At 44.3% G+C, this 20,232-nt stretch overlaps 2 protein-coding genes across 2 annotated transcripts in view; one reads left to right on the forward strand and one right to left on the reverse strand.

Annotated features, from left to right (window-relative positions):
* Positions 1-2,456, forward strand: part of LOC115322651 — a 52,399-nt gene extending 49,943 nt beyond the window's left edge. Inside the window, exons 10-11 of the mRNA XM_040214558.1 lie at positions 25-105; positions 2,332-2,456. Of these exons, the coding sequence (XP_040070492.1) occupies positions 25-105; positions 2,332-2,456 (206 nt within the window). The remainder of the gene's footprint in view (positions 1-24; positions 106-2,331) is intronic.
* Positions 2,457-19,466: 17,010 nt separating this feature from the next.
* Positions 19,467-20,232, reverse strand: part of LOC115322847 — a 36,699-nt gene continuing 35,933 nt past the window's right edge. The window contains exon 11 of the mRNA XM_042294573.1: positions 19,467-19,661. Coding sequence (XP_042150507.1) covers positions 19,507-19,661 — 155 coding nt within the window. The 3' untranslated portion in view covers positions 19,467-19,506. The remainder of the gene's footprint in view (positions 19,662-20,232) is intronic.

Below are 20,232 nucleotides of genomic sequence, written 5' to 3' on the forward strand. Positions count from 1 at the left end.
GATTTTTTTTCGTCTTTTCATTAGGTTTGCGGCGTGTGTTGGTGTCCAATTTCAAGGACTGCTACGTATTCAAGAAAGTTAACAGCACCAAAAACGGGACTCCTTGTACGTGTAATGATTACATAAACCTGATAGATTGGGAAGTGGCGCAAATCACGTGTGTAATGTTGCAGTATCAACGAGCGGATACAGTAAATTTATGCTAAGACTTACTTTCCCCATTCGAAAGATTTTCTGTATTGAAAGCTGACACACATCTGCATTTGTGTGTGATCCAGTGTGGTGTACTTAGGTGTAGCTGCTTACAACGAGGGAACACACTAACTCCATGCTCTCGAGTAGCCTTGGTAACATTTCGAAGCTGTATGCATGCTGCTCGGCATTAATTAGATTTCTTTTTAATTGGGTGATGCTTTTACAGCATGTAAACTTGTTGTAAAAGCTTTCTCATTAATACATGTCTTTCAACATGTAATAATGAGATTCTGCCAATATTAGATGGTGGGATATCGTCCGGTAATTTGGCTAATTAGCTAAAATTCGATAATTTACTTTGTCTTGTTGATTATAATGAGGTCATGGAGAAATTGCAATATTGACGGTTATTGCTAATAGAGCCCTGACCGATTGAAAAAAAATTGGCGAAAGTACAGTCGTGTTTTTTAAATATTGATTATTAATAATTTAACGTTTTTAGCTTGATTTAAAAATTGTGGGAACAAAGGGCTTCGCGAGCCCCGCTCACAAAAATGTTTAGAAGAATGACACGAGCCGGGAGTACATGGATGCTATCGTATAGCATCGACATGAGATATGGCGATTGTGATTGCAGAGACTCCGCTTTTTATTGAATCCGTCTGAATTCGATGCGCTGCCGTAGCACTGATGTAAACGCGGCCATAGTCATTTCAGCCACGTCTTCACTTGAGTCATGGGCGCACCAAGAACACACGGCCGATATTATGACGGCCTCAGTAAAACGATTACGTCACTCTTCAGTGCGAGAAGAAGGGTCGGAAGTGGTGCGCTTGCGACCCTATTGTTCCGCAATTTTTATATCCGAATAACAAGCGTGGAACTTGATTAATTAAAAAAAAACTACAACATTCTCCCAAGATATGTAAATTAATCTTTCCTCTAATACTAATTTCCGGATATTCTTCACTTGCAACATGGCCCACAAAACTAATTAAAAGTTTTTTTAACAAACTTTAGTTAATGAGACAACTTACAAAGGAAATTATCTCCTCACCTAATGTCCCCGAGCCTGATAAGTACACGATCAGTACAGCACTCTTCTTACTCTTAGCCCACTTCAAGAAACGGTTGGAATTAAAAACAAGTAACCTGAATAAATAAATACTCTGAATGTGTTTATGTATTCGCAATATGCACACTATATATCGAAACCCTCGTGTTAAAAAAAAAGGATTTGTGCAACAAACATATAAAAAATTAGATAAATTATATCTGGCTTACATATAGCTTATATAAGGTCTTTAATGACCCTTCAAGTCCCCATATATTTATTGGCCACTTTTATATACCTTTCTTTCACTTAGAACATAGAGGCTTATATCATTGTCAAAATTATTTCAAGTCCACATCGAAATAATGATGCGTAAAAGATATAAACATCTATACCCAGATAAAGAGTGCTGCACGGCTAACTGGCAGGTGGCGCTAGTGGGCCTGCAGTCGATCAAACTTAAGCTCAGATGTGTGAATCAGCCTTAATCATGTACTCCGTATTTAGTTGCATGCAACGATACCAACTATCGTCGCCTATAAATCAACTGCATAATTCATATGATAGGGAGCTGCGATAGAAATAGGTTTGAGCACTTTAAATGAGGTACACTGGTGGAAAGGGCCAACGAAGCCACGGGAGCGCGCGGTCTCGAGCAACACGCCCGTGTCATACTGATGGCGAGAGAAACATGCTCGAGCCCTCTTCCGGCCGGTTGCGAGATTAGCGGCTATCAAAATCTGGCTATCTGGCCTTTGCTATGTTTGATATAAAAAAGGTGAGCGTTATTAAAAATAGTGTAGCTCGGAGACCGCACGCTCCTGTGGCTTCGTTGGCTATTTCCACCAATGTGCGTCACTTTTAGATTGAGCAATCATTTGGACCCCACGTACGATGGTGACAACCTCGGTATCATCTGTATTCATACTTATATAAATATAATCGGGTACCCTTATTACCAAGTGGTTAGTATACAAAATGAGAAGGCTAGGCATTTTGAAAACATCGCTTTAGTTTGAAATGGTCACTTGAGAGTGTACTGCTTGAATTTATTATTTATATTATTTTTTCTGACTTTTCAGCTTGCGAGTTCTTTCTTAAGAACAATACAATCCCAACCACTGACCTGCAGGAATGCTGGTTTGTATTCCTCGCGTACTGTGGATACCCGAAGGCTTTTTACAAGGATACAAGCTGCTACTCTTGAATCAACCCAAAACATCTAAACACTGAAAAACGTCAGTCAACCTAGAGACACCACTCTATAAAACGCACTTGGTAATGGGCTATTGTTCTTAAACAGCACTGATTTTTCTGATTCTGACACAAATCTCGGATGAAAATAGGTTCTCTTATGGTTTTCAGTCTTGTAATGTCAATTCGCAACGCTTTGAAAAACAACGAGCTTTTATGTAAAAAATAAACTCATCTTACTTAACGATGCATAATGTCTCTGTATTCTTTATGTCAGATGAAGTGTGCAAATTAATTAACACATAAACTTAAAAAAAACGTGGCTGGCGGACACATCATTTTGCGGATGTATATAGATCGCATGTTTATACGCGGACCATGCCAAAAATGTGACAACCTTCAACTCCTGCACGCAAAACGTAAAAAGCTTTTTATACAACATGCAACGCGCGTCGCCGAGCCAGCGTGTGAGTTGACGAATGGTTACTGCGCTTGAATGTCGCGGGGAAGGTCAAGGTTCGATTCCAGTCAGCGGAGTGTTTTTTTGTTTTTTTTTAATTCTTTCAACTTGGCGTTCTGGTAGGTTCGAGAAGATTGTCATCTGATCGAGTTCCGAATGTCCTACGCTCCGATATTTCTACGACGAATGTTGAAGAAACCGACGCTGATAAATAAGGGAGATATGGCAAGCGGAGTCAGTCTCGCCCCAGCATTCGATCCTGCTGTTACACCGACTTCAACGCCCACGACGCTCAGTCGTTACCTTTTGTCGAATTTTATTTTTTTTGGAGCACAAGTTCGCCCTATTGGACTTTTCATTTTTCTCAGTTATTTATCGTTTCGTCACCTCTGCATTTGTGACATTTTGGTAGAGGCGTGGGGTAGCGCATGTTCCTGCAGCGTACCCCTCTGAGGGCCCGCAGTGCACGTCCGACACCGATCCCACGCAGGCCCAACGAAGATAGTACCGAGGCCCGATTCAGTCGCGGTACCTGAGGCCTAAACCCTTAACTCGGAATTCTGCCAACCCATACTAAGCTGCCAACGATGCCGTCGATGGACCACCAGTCGTCGCAGACCCCGACTGCCGCCGCAGTCGTCTACCTGCCCGTCGCCCACCGAACCCCGACGACCTTTCATGGCGAGGCCCACGAGGATGTGGAGGACTGGCTTCTGCACTATGAACGTGTAGCCCTCATAGTAGAGGGACCACTGAGCAGTGCCTCCAAAACATCTACTTCTCCTTGGAGGGTACCACGAGGCAGTGGTTCGAGAACCATGAGGCTTCACTTACGTTATGGGACACCTGTATTGCCGGCCTGAAGGAGACATTCACGAACCTGCAACGACGACAGAGAGCGGAAGACCTCCTGCAAATAGGGACGCAAGGTCCACAAACAAACTGTCACAAGCTTCGTTGGAGGTTTCCTCTGTCTGAGCAGCCGCGCCGACCCTCAGTCTACCAAGGAGAAGAAGCTGCGAGCCTTCATGAGAGGCGTGAAGAGTGACACCTTCGGCGGCCTTGTTCCTAACCCACCAGCTACTGTCGATGAATTCGTTGCCGAAGCAACTAACATCGAGCGTGCCCTGTCGATCCGAGACAGCCACTACAACCGACTCGCCGGCACGCCTGTTGCTTCGACGCTGGCATCTTCCCGATCCGACCAGGGCGGCATCAGCGCTGGCAACCGTCTAGGAATTGTCCGCAACATCGTCCGGGAAGAGCTCCGGAAAATTCTTCCCGCAGCTGATGGCCCTGCCTCGATATCCATCGCCGAGGTAGTGCGGGAAAAGCTCCAGAGAGTCACCCAGCGAGAGGCTTTCATTAGCGTGGCAGTCCCCGAGGAACCCACTTTAACCTACGCCGCAATGGCCCGACGGCCAACGCCTCCTCCTCGCGCCTATGTCGCGCCGCCCCGACGTCAGTCTCCTGCGCCACCGTACGACCCAAGCCACGACAAGCAGGCCCAGTACGCCTGCAGGAGCCCCGTGCACCCCGGACGACCGACGTGTGGCGAACGGCTGACCGACGCCCTATATGCTACCAGTGTGGGGAGGCCGGCGAAGTGTACTGCCTGTGCAGCTTCTTCCAGATGGGGCTCAGAGGGCTTGCGTCGAACGTCCCTCGCCCCCTTGGAAGAACGAACAAGAAACTTTGAGGAGTACCTGCGCCGTCCGCCATCTTTAGTGCCGGGTCGTTCTCGGGGATCCCGCTCACCATCCCCACGACGTCCGGCATTGCCCCTTCGTCGGTCCCGCCGACAGAGCTTGTCCCCCCTGCGTCGCCGGGAAAACTGAGTGTGGTAACACCTGGAGGTGGCGGTGCCGAAGACGACCTAAGTAAAGAGCCTCCAAGAACACCGGAGCGCTCCCACTCTCCCGACCCCACGCATCGCAACGACGCCTCTGCAACGGTGCCCAAAAACCTAAACGTTGTTATGGACGGCCACGACGCATCGGCACTCGTGGAGACCGGAGCAGACTACTCAGTCTTGAGTGGGAGGCTCTCTCGCCGCCTGTGAGAAGTGACGACGCCGTGGGATGGGCCAGAGATACGAACCGCTGGGGGACACCTGTGGTGCATGAAGTCTGGGTCGGCACAGCGAGGCCACGTCTGGCCTCCTTCCTGGGTATCGGGTCAGCAGAGCAGCGGGTCACGTTCACGTCGACTTATGACGTACCCTTGAGCCGTGCAGTAACGGGCGAGGACATATTCAGAGATCCGTTTAATTTCACTCCATGAGTTATCCTACTATTTCAAATCAACCACCACCAGGCTCGTGCTGCAACGGACTGTGACTCAGCTTTGCCGGCTGGGTGTACTCTGTAAGGTAAGGCAAGGGAGACGGTTAGCAGCGGGCATTGACTCCCAGCAAACAATGACTCATGAAACCCTTACCTAGGGACATGCGCGGCAGTAGATGCTCCGATTCCACTCCTGGCACGCTACCTGGTTCGAGTCCCCGACTACTTAACACTTCTCAGAAGAGAGAAGAGGGCGCATAGGAAAATAGTTTCGAGAATCAAAAGGATAGTTGGTAAGCATAGTAACAATGCCCCAGCACCTACTTAACCATAAATAAAAAATAAAAAAATAAATAAAAAAAAAACGTTTGGATCTTTTTTTTTTCTTTTTTTTTGAGGGGGGATATTTTTGAAGAAATGTAAGGAAATACATTGTATCCTGATTGCATCGCAACACAAAGAAACATTCCAAATGTATTTCGATACAGGAATACAGATACGAAATATACTTCTGACATACTATCGCGATACATTTGTATTGCGGTACTGCCCAACCCTGTGCCCGAGCTTCCTGACACCGCATCTAAGCTCAAGGGGTCACATTCTCAAATTGCCATGAACGCCATTTGCACCTACGCCACGGTAAGCACGAAAATGGCGGCGCATAATAGCCTGTTAGTTATCTCTAGGCCGAACAAAGAACTCTTCATCAACAACGCTTATACCGAATGCCACGTTGTTTCTGCAGTCACTTGCGCTGCCCACACTAACCCTGATATGAACTACATTGTTACCGAGTCCTGAGTATTTGTTGACTATTTGGGGGTAAAATACGCGTTATTTACAGAAATTAGTATACATTGACACATTGCATAGCGAATGGCTTTGTTAAAAATCATGCAAGGTACTCAAAAAAGGTGTTTTGGAGTGGTTTTACACGAATAACAGTGTGAACGACTTCTGAAACACCCATCGCCACCGAGACAACCGAGACGGCGACCGCCATGTTGATTTCGATTTGGTCGATGGTGTCGATGAGACGCAAGGAGACAGGAGGTCTGGCTTAAGATATATACTCTTTAGGTGAGGACACTGCTCGACGCGGACCGATCTGATAAAAGTCCCCCGAACCACGCAGACGCGCACAGCCCGCGGCCACCAGCGTCGCCGCCGGTATCTTCATGACGCTTGAAGCGACGGTGAAAACGTTCAGTCGGCAGGCCGGGCGGGCCGAGACGAATGAAAGCGTCTAAGACTATCGAAAATTCTGGATATTCATCTATTTTAAGGTATGTACTCGCCTTAAGACTAACCTATCATTTTGAGCTTGCGATATATGCCTTCCAAGTGTGTTTGACACCAGATTCGGAGCTTCAACTAGTGCAGAAGCTGCGCGGGATTAGATCTGGTGGTTTGCAGCCACTATTCTGCCGAGCTGAGCGACATTCAAACTTTTTTCTGCCCAGGGCTCTACCACTCACGCCTTCTCTGCCGAGGGAGCTGACATAGTGCCCGCCCCTCGAGCAACAGGACATCAAAGCAAGGACGCATTGGGCTACCTTCAACAACAATGATTTACACATACACTCACGTGCTCGCGCACGTGTATGAGTGCGTGTGAGTCCGTGCGCACGCAGGCACACTCACACATACACGTGCGCGAGCACGTGAGTGTATGTGCATGTGCGCGTTTCGTGTAAGAGTCTGATTTTGTTTGTAGTAATGCAGCACCACAGGCTTCAGGTATGGCCCAATGTCCTTTCTTTGGTGTCGCAGCCCTTCTGTGCCACACGAAAGGTCAGCGCTAACGCCCTCTCTAAACGATCATGTGTGAGGGCTCCTGTTGACAGTACTTGAGCATGGCCCGCCTTAATTCAACCTTGACCGATACCATCTGCCTGGTAACCATTATTAACAACATGAGGCCACCTCAAGAGATCCAGGAGACCCAGTTGCCTGACATTGCTGTCGGCATACGTGTTCAATGGAAGCGAAGCGGTCGCCTACCATCATGTACCGAGATATTGCACCTTTCTCTAGACGTTTTAAGCTATTGCGCCCAGTGGGACGGGCTGAAATTGCGCAACGAACTTTGTATCGACGCTGCGAATAACCTGCTGGTGATTCTGTCGTGTGGCAGGTAGTGGTACAGCCCGAGTTTCGCGTCCAGATCTTCAGATAGCTTCACAGCAGTCTTGAAGGAGGCTATTTGGCGTCAATTGCACTGTTCGGAAGATACGCGAGCGCTTCTACTGGTTGCAGTGCCACAATGACGCTAAGTTATGGCGCCGTCAATGCGACATGTGCACCTCGCGTAAGGGCCCACAGAAGAAAGCGCACGCGCCATCTGCATCAGTGGAGCTCCACTTGAACTTATTGCCATCGACGTTTTAGCTTTATTACCATCAACAAAAACTGGAGACCGGTATCTACTCGTCATTGCGGATCACTTTTCGAAATGGCCAGAAGTCATCGCCATTCCTGATCAGACTGCTCCTGTTGTGGAGGACGCTCTGGTGACTTACTGGATATCCCGATACGGCGAATCCTTGTTGCTGCATTGGGACCAACGGCGGAACTTTGAGTGCCAAGTATTTCAAGATGTTTGCCAACAATTTAACATAACCAAAACACGATCTACGCCGCTGCATCCTCAGTCCCAAGGACACGTGGAGCGCTTTACTTGCACTATATTGCAAAATTTGGCTGTTTGTTAACAGCTATTAAGTCTGGGATAACTTTGTTCCTTCATTTCTGTACTCTTACCGAACAGTTGTTCATGAACTCACCGGGCAAACGTCTGCTGTGATTCTCCTTGGGCGGGAAATTTGTATGCCATGCGAGCTCGCCCTTGTCAAGACCGCCAAACCGTCCCTCTCAACCGAAGTCGTCCGTTAACGACTTGATTACACGTCTAGAACAAACTCGCGACTTCGTCAGAAGCAGCCTGTCTATCGGTTTCCAGAGCATAAAGGCACGCCATAACGAGCAGAGCCACGCAAGAGGCTTTTCAACCGGGTGACAGACTGTGACTGTAAAACCCACTACAGAAACAAGGACTTTCTCCGAAGCTCCAAAGAAACTGGCAAGGGCGATTCACTGTTGTCGCGCTCCTTAACGACGTGGTGTATTGTGTGAGAAAAGACTCGTTTCTGCATGTTTGTGGTACATTGGAACCGTCTTGCTCGCTACGAGGGCAGCTCTAGATAAAATAAAAATCAGAAGTGGGCATATTTTAGAGGGGGAATACTGTGATTGGTGTAAGAAGAGGAAGCATGCGTTACTTTGGGGACAATCAGGGAACAGATTGGGGCAAGAGACACATTTAAATGAAAGCGTTGCAGCATAATATTATATATGAAAGGCATCAGAGCTTTTGCTCTGAAGCCTTCCATATATCTTATTAAGGCGTCTGCTGAAGAGGTGAGAGCCTCCATCACTTATATAGGGCAGAAGTATGAGATCCTTTCGGAAACGGCGTCTAACCATAAAACGCACATCAACGATTTGGGTAACAAAAAGGAGAGCCTTGAAAGATACGGTTTCCGAACAGGCTGATACTGTTCAAAGTCTCAAATCTGTAATGAATGACTGAGACAAACGTAGTCGCCTCCAAAATTATTAACTTTCACGACCCGTAGGATGCTCACTGGTGCCTATCAAAATGGCTGTCATCTGGATGATCGTCGTAGAACAGCAGTACGAGGCTGGGTCCGCGATGCGTAAGTTATTCTAGTCTTGCTATATACGAGCAGTATTAAAGCCTTACTTTATTTTTTTCCGCCAGGAGCGTGCAGGCAAGCATCTTTATTGTGGATCCTATCATCTAATAGCTAAAGGGCGATTCTCACACCGCAGTACCACCATCGCTGAAACTTGCGAATATGAATATTAATGGATTAAAGCCCATACATGGCGAGGCTCTTGCATCTTTTTTAAGCCAAGGTCATTCTGCTAATACATCATACAAAAGGCAGGCTGCAAACACGACTCACTACGATATCCGTGGTTCGAATGACACGTTCCGAGCTTCTCCTTGAACTCATTGCCATCCGGAGTTTGAAGCACGGATCTCGCGATGACTTGCGTTCGAATCTGTATGCACACTCGCTTTTGTATGATGTATAAGTAGTCTGAATCCGGCGTAGCTGGCGGACAAGCTCGAGGTCCTGGAACATACTCAATTTGATGTCATATCAGTTTACAGAATATCAGGCAAGCGAGCGTATTCATCGGCGACAAAGACCGGTAAATGCAAACGCGTTGCAAACTTACGTCATTGTCTTCTGAGAGCCCACCGGAGAGACTGCATTTCAATGAAACGTAACCGAGAACAACAAGGAACGTTTCTGGCTTGCTCGCTCTCGTGAAAGGGAGAATGATTACAAATTGGCCTGGAAGAAGAAGCTGCGAATCTACGATAGAGAGGAAGATTTTCCTCTAGTACGGATTATACAGCGAAATTACGTGGACTGAACTCGCTGGATCCTGGGAAAGCAACTCCATTGCCTTCCATGTCTGTTGGAGGGACACACAGAAATACTGACACACATATTAACACACAAACGACCAGACCCCATAAAGTGATTGGTTGATTGGTGTCAGTTGTCATAGCCATCGCCATTTGGGCCGATTTAAGTCTTCGAAGATTCCAAAGGGTCGTTCTGAAGCAGTCGCACCAAGATCTCTGTGAAGCATCATCGTACTGAAAACGTTCCTCGCCAATGTAAAAGCCTTTGGCGCTCTGCATGCAATAGTAATCGATCATGCTGATTTCCACATATTTCGCATCCTTGGCAATGTCGATCTTGCGTATTTAAAATTGAGGAATTTATTTTCACAGCCTCCAAGCTTCGGGGACGTCTGTGGTGGCGGTGTGAAGATCTACGCTTGTTTCGCCGGTGTGTGGATAACGAAATACCGTTATTCAAGAAACGTCTCTATAAAACTGCCTGTCACCAGTAAATTTTAATCGGCTGGCGAAAAAAAAAATGAAAAGTTGAAGGAGAAATTGAAGATTCCATAAACCAAAATGGCGACCATACGGGAAGCTTGGTGCTACTTTCCCAGGATCCAGCTGCCTTAACCTGGACTTAATTAAGTATTCATAATGGCTAGTTTTTTTTTACAGTACGCCAATGTTTTCTCGCTGAATTGTTTTCCGCGTCTTCTTTTGACTCGTTCAGTTTTACTCGTAAACATTCGCAATATACAAAAATACTGGAACGAATTCCAGGTAATTGCTAATGAAATACATGACCAAATTGATGCTTTTGTTTTGACAAAAATAAATGCCACCGCAGATCTTTTGTCAGAATTTAAGCTATTAAGATTATTGATATTTTTGTACACGTCTTCAAAATACTTGAGGAGGTGGAATTGGCGTAATTATAAAAATCCCGCGGACAACTACCCAAATCAGTCTAATCTTTAAGCCCCGCGAAATCTTGACGCTTAAGAAAACACTGAACCTAGGAAGATATTTGTTTACCTGTGAAGGACAGGCGTGTCTCAGAATAAATGTTCCTCGAAAAAAGAAACTGCCTAGTATTTGTGTTACAGTCCAAATTTTTCGATGTCCGGCCGAAACCAAAATTGTACCACTTCCTTTTCAACGTCTTATCTCTTACACATTTAGTTTTGTGACAAGTTTTACGTGCCGGCAGCACCCCACCCCTCCCTTGGATCCACTTCGCCTCATCTTAACATGAACTGCGAAGGTTGTTTGAGCTCAAGCAGGTAGCCTTCACTGCCTTGAGGCTGGACCACTCGCTGCACGAGCGCTCGTGCCGCCGCCAAAGTTTCATCCAAAGCAAATATATCGCGTTTTTAGCATGCACGGCCAACAACAGTTCATGCTAGGGTGAGACAAAGTATAGCATGCGCTCTGAGGTCCAGCGAACTCAGAGCGCACTCTAGTTGGCTACAAATTCTGAAAAAAATTCTGAAACACGGAAATAACAAAAAAGTCAAATTGTAACGTAAAGAATGGGCAAACATTTTTTTTTGACAAGCATTGATAGATAGGCCTGTCGTAATCAGATAGAAAAATTGTTTTATATGTTTACCGCCGAATTTAAAAACCGCACACCAATTGAGGCGGCCCTCCACTTCCTCAAGGAAGGCGTGAAGGCCGGCGATGGGAAATCGCGAGGACGAATAAGCAGGTTTATTCGTCCTCGCGATTGGCCGTCGCCGTCAATCCCGCCTTCTTTGAGGAAGTGGAGGGGCGCCTCAATTGGGAGTGAGGCTTTCGAACTCGGCGGTTAGTGTCCTTTTAAGGTTCTAATTTTTGTCAGTTCTTATTATTCTCAAAAAGGAAGGTAGAGGTTTGTGAAGCAAATGCGCGTACCCTATTGACTGGAATCTTATGACAGGTTTCTCTCCAGATCGGTGAAGGATGGTCGCATATCAAACATATTACTAACCCTTCGACCGAGCCAAACGAATAATATTTTAGTGACAATTTTTTTACCTTGTTACCTTCAGTTGCGCAAGATTCACTTATTAACTCGCCCGATCACGGTCAAATTGAGCGCGGCATTGTGAATAACTCGTTACGTGGTGGTGAATGACGTCCTAAGGTCTAATCAATTTATGCCATAGTTGTAAATTCATTCATTCATTCAATCATTCATTCAATCATTCATTTGTTTATTTTCTGTGCTCATGAGCAGCTTGATGCCTTGGTAATAATGCACAACAAAATGTTCACCGGTTAGTTGCAAAAGTCTTAAAAGCTACGAAATTTGGGTTAAAAACATCAATATCTACTCCACTGAGGGTGTTGTAGAAGTTTTGAATACGGGTCATGGGACTGGTTTGGCTTATGTGATTAACATAGAAAGTCGGAGAAACCTGCAAAACTCGACTTGGAAGGCGAATATTAGCAGCAGATATGAGATCTGGGCAATCAATTAATTCATGAATACATTTATACAGGAAAACAAGATCGCGCTCACGCCGCCTGGAACTCAAAGTAGGGCATTCGCGTCGTTCCAACAGTCTCGCATAAAAATAATAAACAGTACGACCAATGTAACGATCATAAACAAATAAAAAAAAGTTTTTTAACGTTTTCAATCATCTCTTGTCTCGTAGACTCTCTTGTCTCGTAGACTAGAGAGGAAAACTCCAGCTTGGTCCGGGTTAACGAGAAATATAACCGTACAATACAGGTTGCTGTGGAGAACTCACGCGTGATTCTACACTCTCAAGAAAAATGGGTTTCGAAAGGTGTATTCTTACACCCTTTGTCCCATATAATACACCCCAGAATTTCAATTCGACGTACAGTGCCCCACAGTCGAACAGAGGGCCCGAAATTTTACGAGAGGCTTGATAGCCTTGTGGTACAACATTTTTAATAAATAAAGTACTTATCAAAGACCACATAAAGAAAACACCGAGTTTTTACAGTAGGGTAAAAAAAAACCCGGATTATTTTTTTCGTGTTCAGTAAAACGTACGTTAGCTATTTTAATAAGTTGTACCACACGGCTATCAAGCCCCTCGTAAAATGTCGGGCCGTCTGTTCGACTGTAGGGTGCTGTATGTCGAATTGAAGTTTGGGGGTGTATTATATGGGACAAACGGTGTAGAATACACCTTTTTACACCCTTTTTTCTTGAGAGTGTAGAAGTTACTCACAGCTTACGCAAAGAGTCATTTATAAGGTTGTTCACTTGTGCAGTAAAATATAACGAAGAGTCTATGTATACACTAGGGATGCCGCGAACTTTTTTCGAATCGAAGTTTCGATGATCGAATCAAGCGGGTCGAAAGGTTCGAAAGATTTCGATTTTTCGAATTGTCTATATCGTAAAATTCGACGGAGGTCGAATTTTCGAAATTGTTAAGCTAAAAAGTTCGACGCTTTTCGAACCGTCGAACTTATTACGCTAAGAAATTCGATCTTTTTCGAACTTTCGAACTTATTGCGCTGCAAGGTTCGATGCTTGTCGAACTTTCGAACTTGACTGACCAAAAAATTCGATGAATTTCGAACTTTCGAACTTATTTATCAAGAAAATTCGAAAAGTTTCGAACTTTCGAATTCTGAAAAGTCAGAACTTCGACGAACTTCGAACTTTTAGGGTAAAAGTTCGACGTTCGTCGAACTTCGAAAGACCGGCGGACGGTTTCATTTGATTTCAAGTAGTGGGGTACATTCGTAATTTTTTTTTTCTCGAACTTTTACACGCGGTGCTGCGTTCCTTACGAAAGACAATGTCGTTTATTTCAATGTTCTGGCATGCTTAGGTTTAAAGAAATAAATCCCCGAAGGGGCGAGGAAGGACGACGGGTTTTTGACGATTATCGTTTGTGCCAGATTTGAAGCACGCTGCAGCCGGAGCTATTTATGGTAGATATGTTATACTTTTTTAAGAATGATCTATGTATAGCCTAGGTAAGTGCCGTCTTAAGATGTTATTATTGTTATTTAACGTGAGTTTCGAAGAAATGTCCAAACATGTATCTGTGTGCAATTATAACCTAAACTTGATATTTATTTTCGTCTAAGTTGTTTGAAGTACCGCATTTAAATTAACACCACAGACAGTACATATCATTGCCATCTGCAGAATACAAAATAATATATTTATTGTTTTTTCACGTTAAGGAATAAATTAACTCATGGGAGAAGATTTCTAGTAGTGTTCAAGTTCAGCACGTCATTAAAAGAAAACTTTTTTTTTTTCGCTTCACGTTCCTGGGACGTGTTTCTCTTAGCCTGTACACATTTTGGTAAAAGAAACTGTTTCGAAGTTCTGAACTTCTGAATATGCAAGAATAGAACACTTCCAACAAATTCTTGATAGTTTTTTTTTTTCTCCTGCTTTTTATTCCCGCATTTATTCTTTTTTTTTTGTTACTATCGGCACAGGTGTTTAGGTCGAAAAGACAGCTTTGAACTTCCGAACCACAAAGCATGTGACGAGCAGTGCCTTCTGACAACGAGTTTCTAACAATGACCATCTACGCAACCTTTTATGCAGTGAAGAGCGACATTAGCTATACATATGCCTAAATAATTTCAGATTAAAATAAGCTCGACCACGCCCTCTTTCCCCGTATTGTTTTCATTAACAGTCCGAAATACCTGCAAGGAAAAGAAGGAGGCTGAAGCCCCCCCCCCCCCCCCCCCCCCCCCCCCCGCTACCCTCTTTCCCCCCGTTTTTCCTCTTCCGACGCCACTTGTATGGTAGAACGCTCCTCGACCTCGAGTTGTGTCGGCTTTTGTGCTTTTTGCGAGGCGATTCCTCCATCCCAGAAAATAAACCTCCGGGACAATTATAAACTTCACCGGATCGGATTACTACCAGTGTGCAAGGGGTGGCGAGGTAGTTTGCCAGGTCGCTTCAAGGTTTTTCTGAGCCTCAACCTCCTGCTCGCCCCTGGCCGTTTCGAACTGGAAGAGTCTCGTAAAACAGTGTGTTCGTGCAATCACTACTGCGTAATGCAGGTTAAACCCCCCCCCCCCCCCCCCCCCCCCCCAGGGCTGGCGGTCACAATTCTGCACTGGCAAATATTCTAGCACATCCGGGACACTCGTCGTCTCATTTCATTGCCTGACCAACTTCGCAGAATCTAGATATCACACCCTAACTTTTCTAAACTTGATTTTGTGAAAACCAGTGAGTCGTGAAAACGTTATTTGAAACGTAAACTGTGGAAAAACTTGAAAATCGGACTCCGAACTTCGAAAACTTGGATTAGAAAGAAATTCAAAATCTTCTAAATTTTTTTTTTTTTTTTTTTTTAATTTAGCGTTAAAAGAGAATCGAAACCTTCGAACTTTTCGAACTTTATGCGAAAAGAAATTCGAAAACTTCGAATTGTTCGAACTTCACGTCTATAAAAATTCGAAGCGTTCGAAGTTTTCGAATTCTTTTTACAAAGAATTTCGAAATCTTCGAATTTATCGAACCTGAAGTAAAAAAATATTCGAAATATTCGAATTCGAAATTTTAGAAACCGTGAAAGCTTCGAAATGTTCGAATTCGAAACTCCGCTGTGGACAAAAGTTGCGAATTTTTCGAAATCGAACCTCGGTCGGTACGAAAATATCGAAATTTTTCGAAATCGAACCTCAGTTCGCTTCGCAAATATCGAAACCTTTCGAAATCGAACCTAGGGTGGTTCGCGACATCCCTAGTATACACCAAGGTCACGCGTGCACTAGATTTTTCGCAGAAGATCATTGCCAATCTGGTAACGAAATTTGATTTCTTCTACCTTCTTGGACAAAGACATAATAGCGGTTTTAGAAGGATTGAGCGTGCGCATGTCCTGACGAAACCAATTGGTACACGCGCCTAACATCCTCCACAAGTCTTTCAGTCTTCCAAGGATATGATCTGCCTAAACAACTTGACATCGTCGGCATATTGCAAGATGACCGAATTACTAATGATTCAACTCAAATCATTAATAAAAACATTGAAAAAGATCGGCCGAATTATGGAGCCTTGCCGCACGCCCGAAGAAGCATAAGGCCGGGAGTGATGTCCAAAACACGAACAAATTGTGTCTATTAGACAAATAACCTAGAAACAGGGAACAAAGGGAGGTACTCCCGCTGTAGGATTCTAGCGTGTGAGCAAGGAGCGAATGGTCTACCAGATCAAAAGTCTTAGAAAGGTCAAAATGTACAACGTCTACCTGTCCACGTTGACACAGTAGGCGAAACAAAATTCAAACTAGACACCAGATTTGTCTCAACAGACCTTCCATGCATAAAACAGTGTTGTGAAGGGCTTATCTTATGCTTAAAAAAAAGTTTGAATTGCGCTCAAATAAAACATGTTCATATATCTTAGCAAAGGGAGATAGCAACGACACAGGTCTGTAATTTTTTACATCATCCGTTCTGCCATTCTTATGTACTGGCACAGTAATAGAGTTCCATGATGAGTTAACGGCTCCGTGAACCTTATGGATTCGTGACGTGGCCCCGTGGTAGTCGGTTGCTATATGAGGAGAAATTTTGCTCAGTCTAAGTATTACAAAGCGAGAAACGCCCCATCTTTATGAATTGTGGGTTTTCCACAATGCGAAACTACTGGCAATGCATTTGCAGTTCACTTGAACCACAAGGCTTCAATAAGAATTGTCGCCCAATATTTTATTGCATACTGGTAAGAAGGTTTTATTTGTTCAAAACTAAATTATGTGTTGCGCGACGGCAGAACACCATTCTTACCTTGATCTACGAAGCCTTAATGTGTTACAGTGATAAGACGCAACAATTTTTGCTCACCTGATTTTTCTTTTAATCGGTTCTGATCAAAAATCAGTATAGATAATTTCAATTAATGTCCTTGTGGAATAAGAATAAATAAGTATTTATATTTCTTGGCGTATGCACAATTAGATTATCAATGTTTTGTGGTTTCCAAGTTATAGCTTCATTACAAGAGTGCGTTCTGTTTTGTTGTTTGTTTCATTGAATTTTATTATTTATGGTATGTCCCCCTCCTTCGCCCTCAGAAGCCTGGCCCTAAGATCGAACAAATGAAATGAAATTACCCCGCAACTGATCCCAATGAGCGAGAGTTCACAAACACACCACATTTCACTAATGAATAAATACTGCTTCCAAGCCCTGCTTTAGTTCAGCATGGAAGAGGAATACACTTGATTGAATTCTAAGCAGACGAAAGCTTGCAGGTTGTCCCCAGGTGGGTGTCATTCTCAGTCCAGGACGCCACGGTCCAGCGCCGCCAGCCGGGACTGGTCCTCAGGGCTGGAGCTGGTCAGCTGGTCCTCCCACTCACTGCTCCGCAGTTATTCGGGAAATGGGGTGTGTGGAGGTGTTGCGCTTGAACTGTCATACAATATGGTATTGTTTTCGACACCTTACAGTTATTACATTTGTAGTCGTAGTAATCTGGATACATCGCTTGCGAGAAAGTGTTTGTCTGTAGCTCTTTAAGTGTGTCTGTGTCTTGTTTGGGTATATTGAAGTAGGGAGGAGAGTAGATTCTCCTTCGTACTTTGTAATGCGCCAGGATGCCCGTCTATCTTTTCAGAACGCCTTCGTGTGTGTCCCCTGGAGTGTGGTCGCCCGGCGAGGTAGCCCAGAGTACCCGCTGGGGATTCGTGTACCGGCGTCCAGACTATATATATATATATTGCGGGGTCTGATTCTTGCTAACGTTTCGAGGGCAGATGTTGATTTTCGGGTTAGTTGGTAATTACTGCAGATGGCTCGTGAGTCTGTTATGACCGTGATGTATTCTTTGCCCGCCGTCGCTGTGAAAACCATTGCCGTGTCCTTTGCCAAACACGGTCCAGGGTCCCCGCGGAGGCCGCCGCGACTTCTCCCTTGTTGTTTAAAACGCTGATCACGTGTACTTCCTTTCCTTTGTACCGCGCTGCGTCTGTGTAGAAGAGCACGCGCTCGTCGTCTCTATCGTGGGTCTTTCTGAGTGCTTTCACCCTTGCCGTTCTTTCTAGTTGTGTTCTGGATGAATATTGCGAGCAATAGACACTATCGTAACTTTTTCACTTCGTTGTACGTGAATCCTTTGTTTACTTCTCAAATCGTCTTCGAACACGTAGCCCAGTTCTTTTAAGGTTTCCCAGCCTGTCCTGGTGAGCTTGAGTCTTTCGAACTGGCTCGACTTGTGTGCTTTAGATAGCTCTTCCAAAGTGTTGTGAAGTAGTTTCTCTGCGGAGGTTGTTGGGAGAACATCTAAGGCCAGTTTGTATGTCTTGCGAATGAGTGTGTTGAGCTTTTCACTCACGCTGTTTTCGCTGCCTAACAGCGAGCTCTTCGCGCTCGCTATTAGGCATACTTCATTTATTAAAGCAAGCACCCGCGTGAGCGTCACGGCGGTGGCGTCATTGGAGCATCTGATAGAGCTTACCGCGTCGACGAGGGTGACCGCAGCGTTCCCACTTCAGCCCACAGAAAATAACACCGAAGAAACGCTCACAACTGCACGAGTTTACGACGTAACGTGAGTCAGGAGCACACCGTGGTCAGGAGAAAACAGCAAGCGAACGAAGAGAAGCCACCGGCGCCGACAAAGCGCGTAGTCTCGATCGTCGCCAGGGCTCTCCTTTCGACTAAGCGGGAACATTGAACACTCCAACGGATATGGCTGTCGACAGCGGCACGGCGACGCCTTCATTGATATTGGTGCTGCTTTGCCGATTATGTTATTAATGTTCAATCGATACATGCGCATGTAGTAGAGGAGAATTGTTAGTGAGTCTCAGTTGTTCGTTCGACACTTGCGATAACACCCGACAACGATACCTTGCATACGCAAAGGCGAGGGAGGTGTTGTGATCGGAGGTATCTGAAATATCCACTAAAACTCCCTATTATCAGGAACAACATTCAAACACCACTTTTTTTATCACAGTCAGTGGTTGATCAAAGGGGAGACGTTTCATTTCCTAACGCCCCCTGCTCTTAGTGCTTTGCAACTACTTGCGGTTGTTGTGTGCGTTATGTTGCTGTGTGCTTTATGCGCCGTGGTGTGTTTTGTTTTGACGCTTATGGTTTTCACCGTGCTATTTTCTTTTATTATTCTTTTATTGCGTGCTCGTCTTGTCCTATCCTGCTCTGTCGCGCTGACTCTGAAGCTGCCATCCATTAGGGATGCATGCTCTTCCATTGACTTCTTAACCTATCGCTGCGGTATTTTCTACACGCCACCTGCACCAAGATAAATTAATCCTAAATGTTCCGGCCATGATCGTGTTCTTGGTTTGATGTTCTTGTTTTAACTGCGTTTTACGCTAACTAAAAATTGGTTTGCTTCTCGTAGTACCTGCGAATGCAATGCCAGTGTTCAGATGTGCGTGTTCTTTTGTTTTATCATGACGTGTCACTAAGCACGAAATTTGTAGATGAAGAGAATAGTAATTAATTTGCGAATATTAAATTAATTGCTTTTTAATGTTTTTATTCGTTGCTTATATGTTGCTACATGTTTTAGATGACCCGCGTTGAAGCATACGATCTATACGCGTCTGCAAAGGTAAATGTATCCGCCTGAAAAGTTTAATAAATTTTTGTGTTAATTAAAATGTACCGTGTATATGGCCTAAAAATGAAAAGAAGGTGACCATTGATAAATAATATATTAGTGGTTCATTTTATTACATAAAGACTTATTGTTTCTCAAAACTTTATGAATTAAAATCACAGTACTGAAAACGACAAAATGGCATATTTTGACGCTAGAATGGTGTTATGAACACTCAAATCTATACAGCTTAAATATCGCAGCTGTATATGTTACAATATTAGCCTATATAGGGTTGTTGACAGAGGTGTATCTTCAGGTTGAAGTTCTTCAGTGTTTAACTGTTACTCGATAATTCCCAGGAGAGTAACAGCTCGTTTCGTTGTAAAAAGCCTTCGGATATCCACAGTATACGAGAAATACAAACCAGCATTCCTTCAACTCATTGATGGGGTTTGTATTGTTCTTAACAAAGAACTCACAAACTGAAAAAGTAAAAAAAAAAAGTCCATATTAGTCGAATGAATTGCAGGTACAAGGACATGTTTAAAAAAGCATGACATCCTTAAGCGAATTTTTGTAATTAGAATTATATCTTCAAAATGCTCAGCCTCCGCGTTTTGTATACTAACATCGTAGTGATGTAGCTATCCCGTTGCCTCAATGCAAATAGTAATATGAATGTTACTAAGGTTGCCACCATCTGCGCAGGGGCTCGTAGATCGCTCCACCTAAAATTGACGTACCTTGTCACTTGTCTAAACATTTTTGTGGGCAGGACTTACGGAGCTCTTTGATCACGCAACTTTTAAATGGAGCTAAAAAACGTGAGCATGTAATAATATATAAAAATATATTAGATGTTTGAAATTTTGTAAATTGGTCAGGCCTTTAATAGCAATTGACGCTAACCCTACAATTGTAAAATATCACACCATAAAACCAATATTTAAAAGAAGTTAAATGCCGTATTTTTAGCTAATTTCCAGCTTACCACGAAGATTATCCTCTCATTTCATCTCCGCGGAGTCTGATGCATACATGGTGACGACGAAA

The sequence above is a fragment of the Ixodes scapularis genome, unplaced genomic scaffold (genome assembly GCF_016920785.2).
Source record: "Ixodes scapularis isolate PalLabHiFi unplaced genomic scaffold, ASM1692078v2 PGA_scaffold6__148_contigs__length_123643588, whole genome shotgun sequence".
NCBI classification, from domain to species: Eukaryota; Metazoa; Arthropoda; class Arachnida; order Ixodida; family Ixodidae; genus Ixodes; species Ixodes scapularis.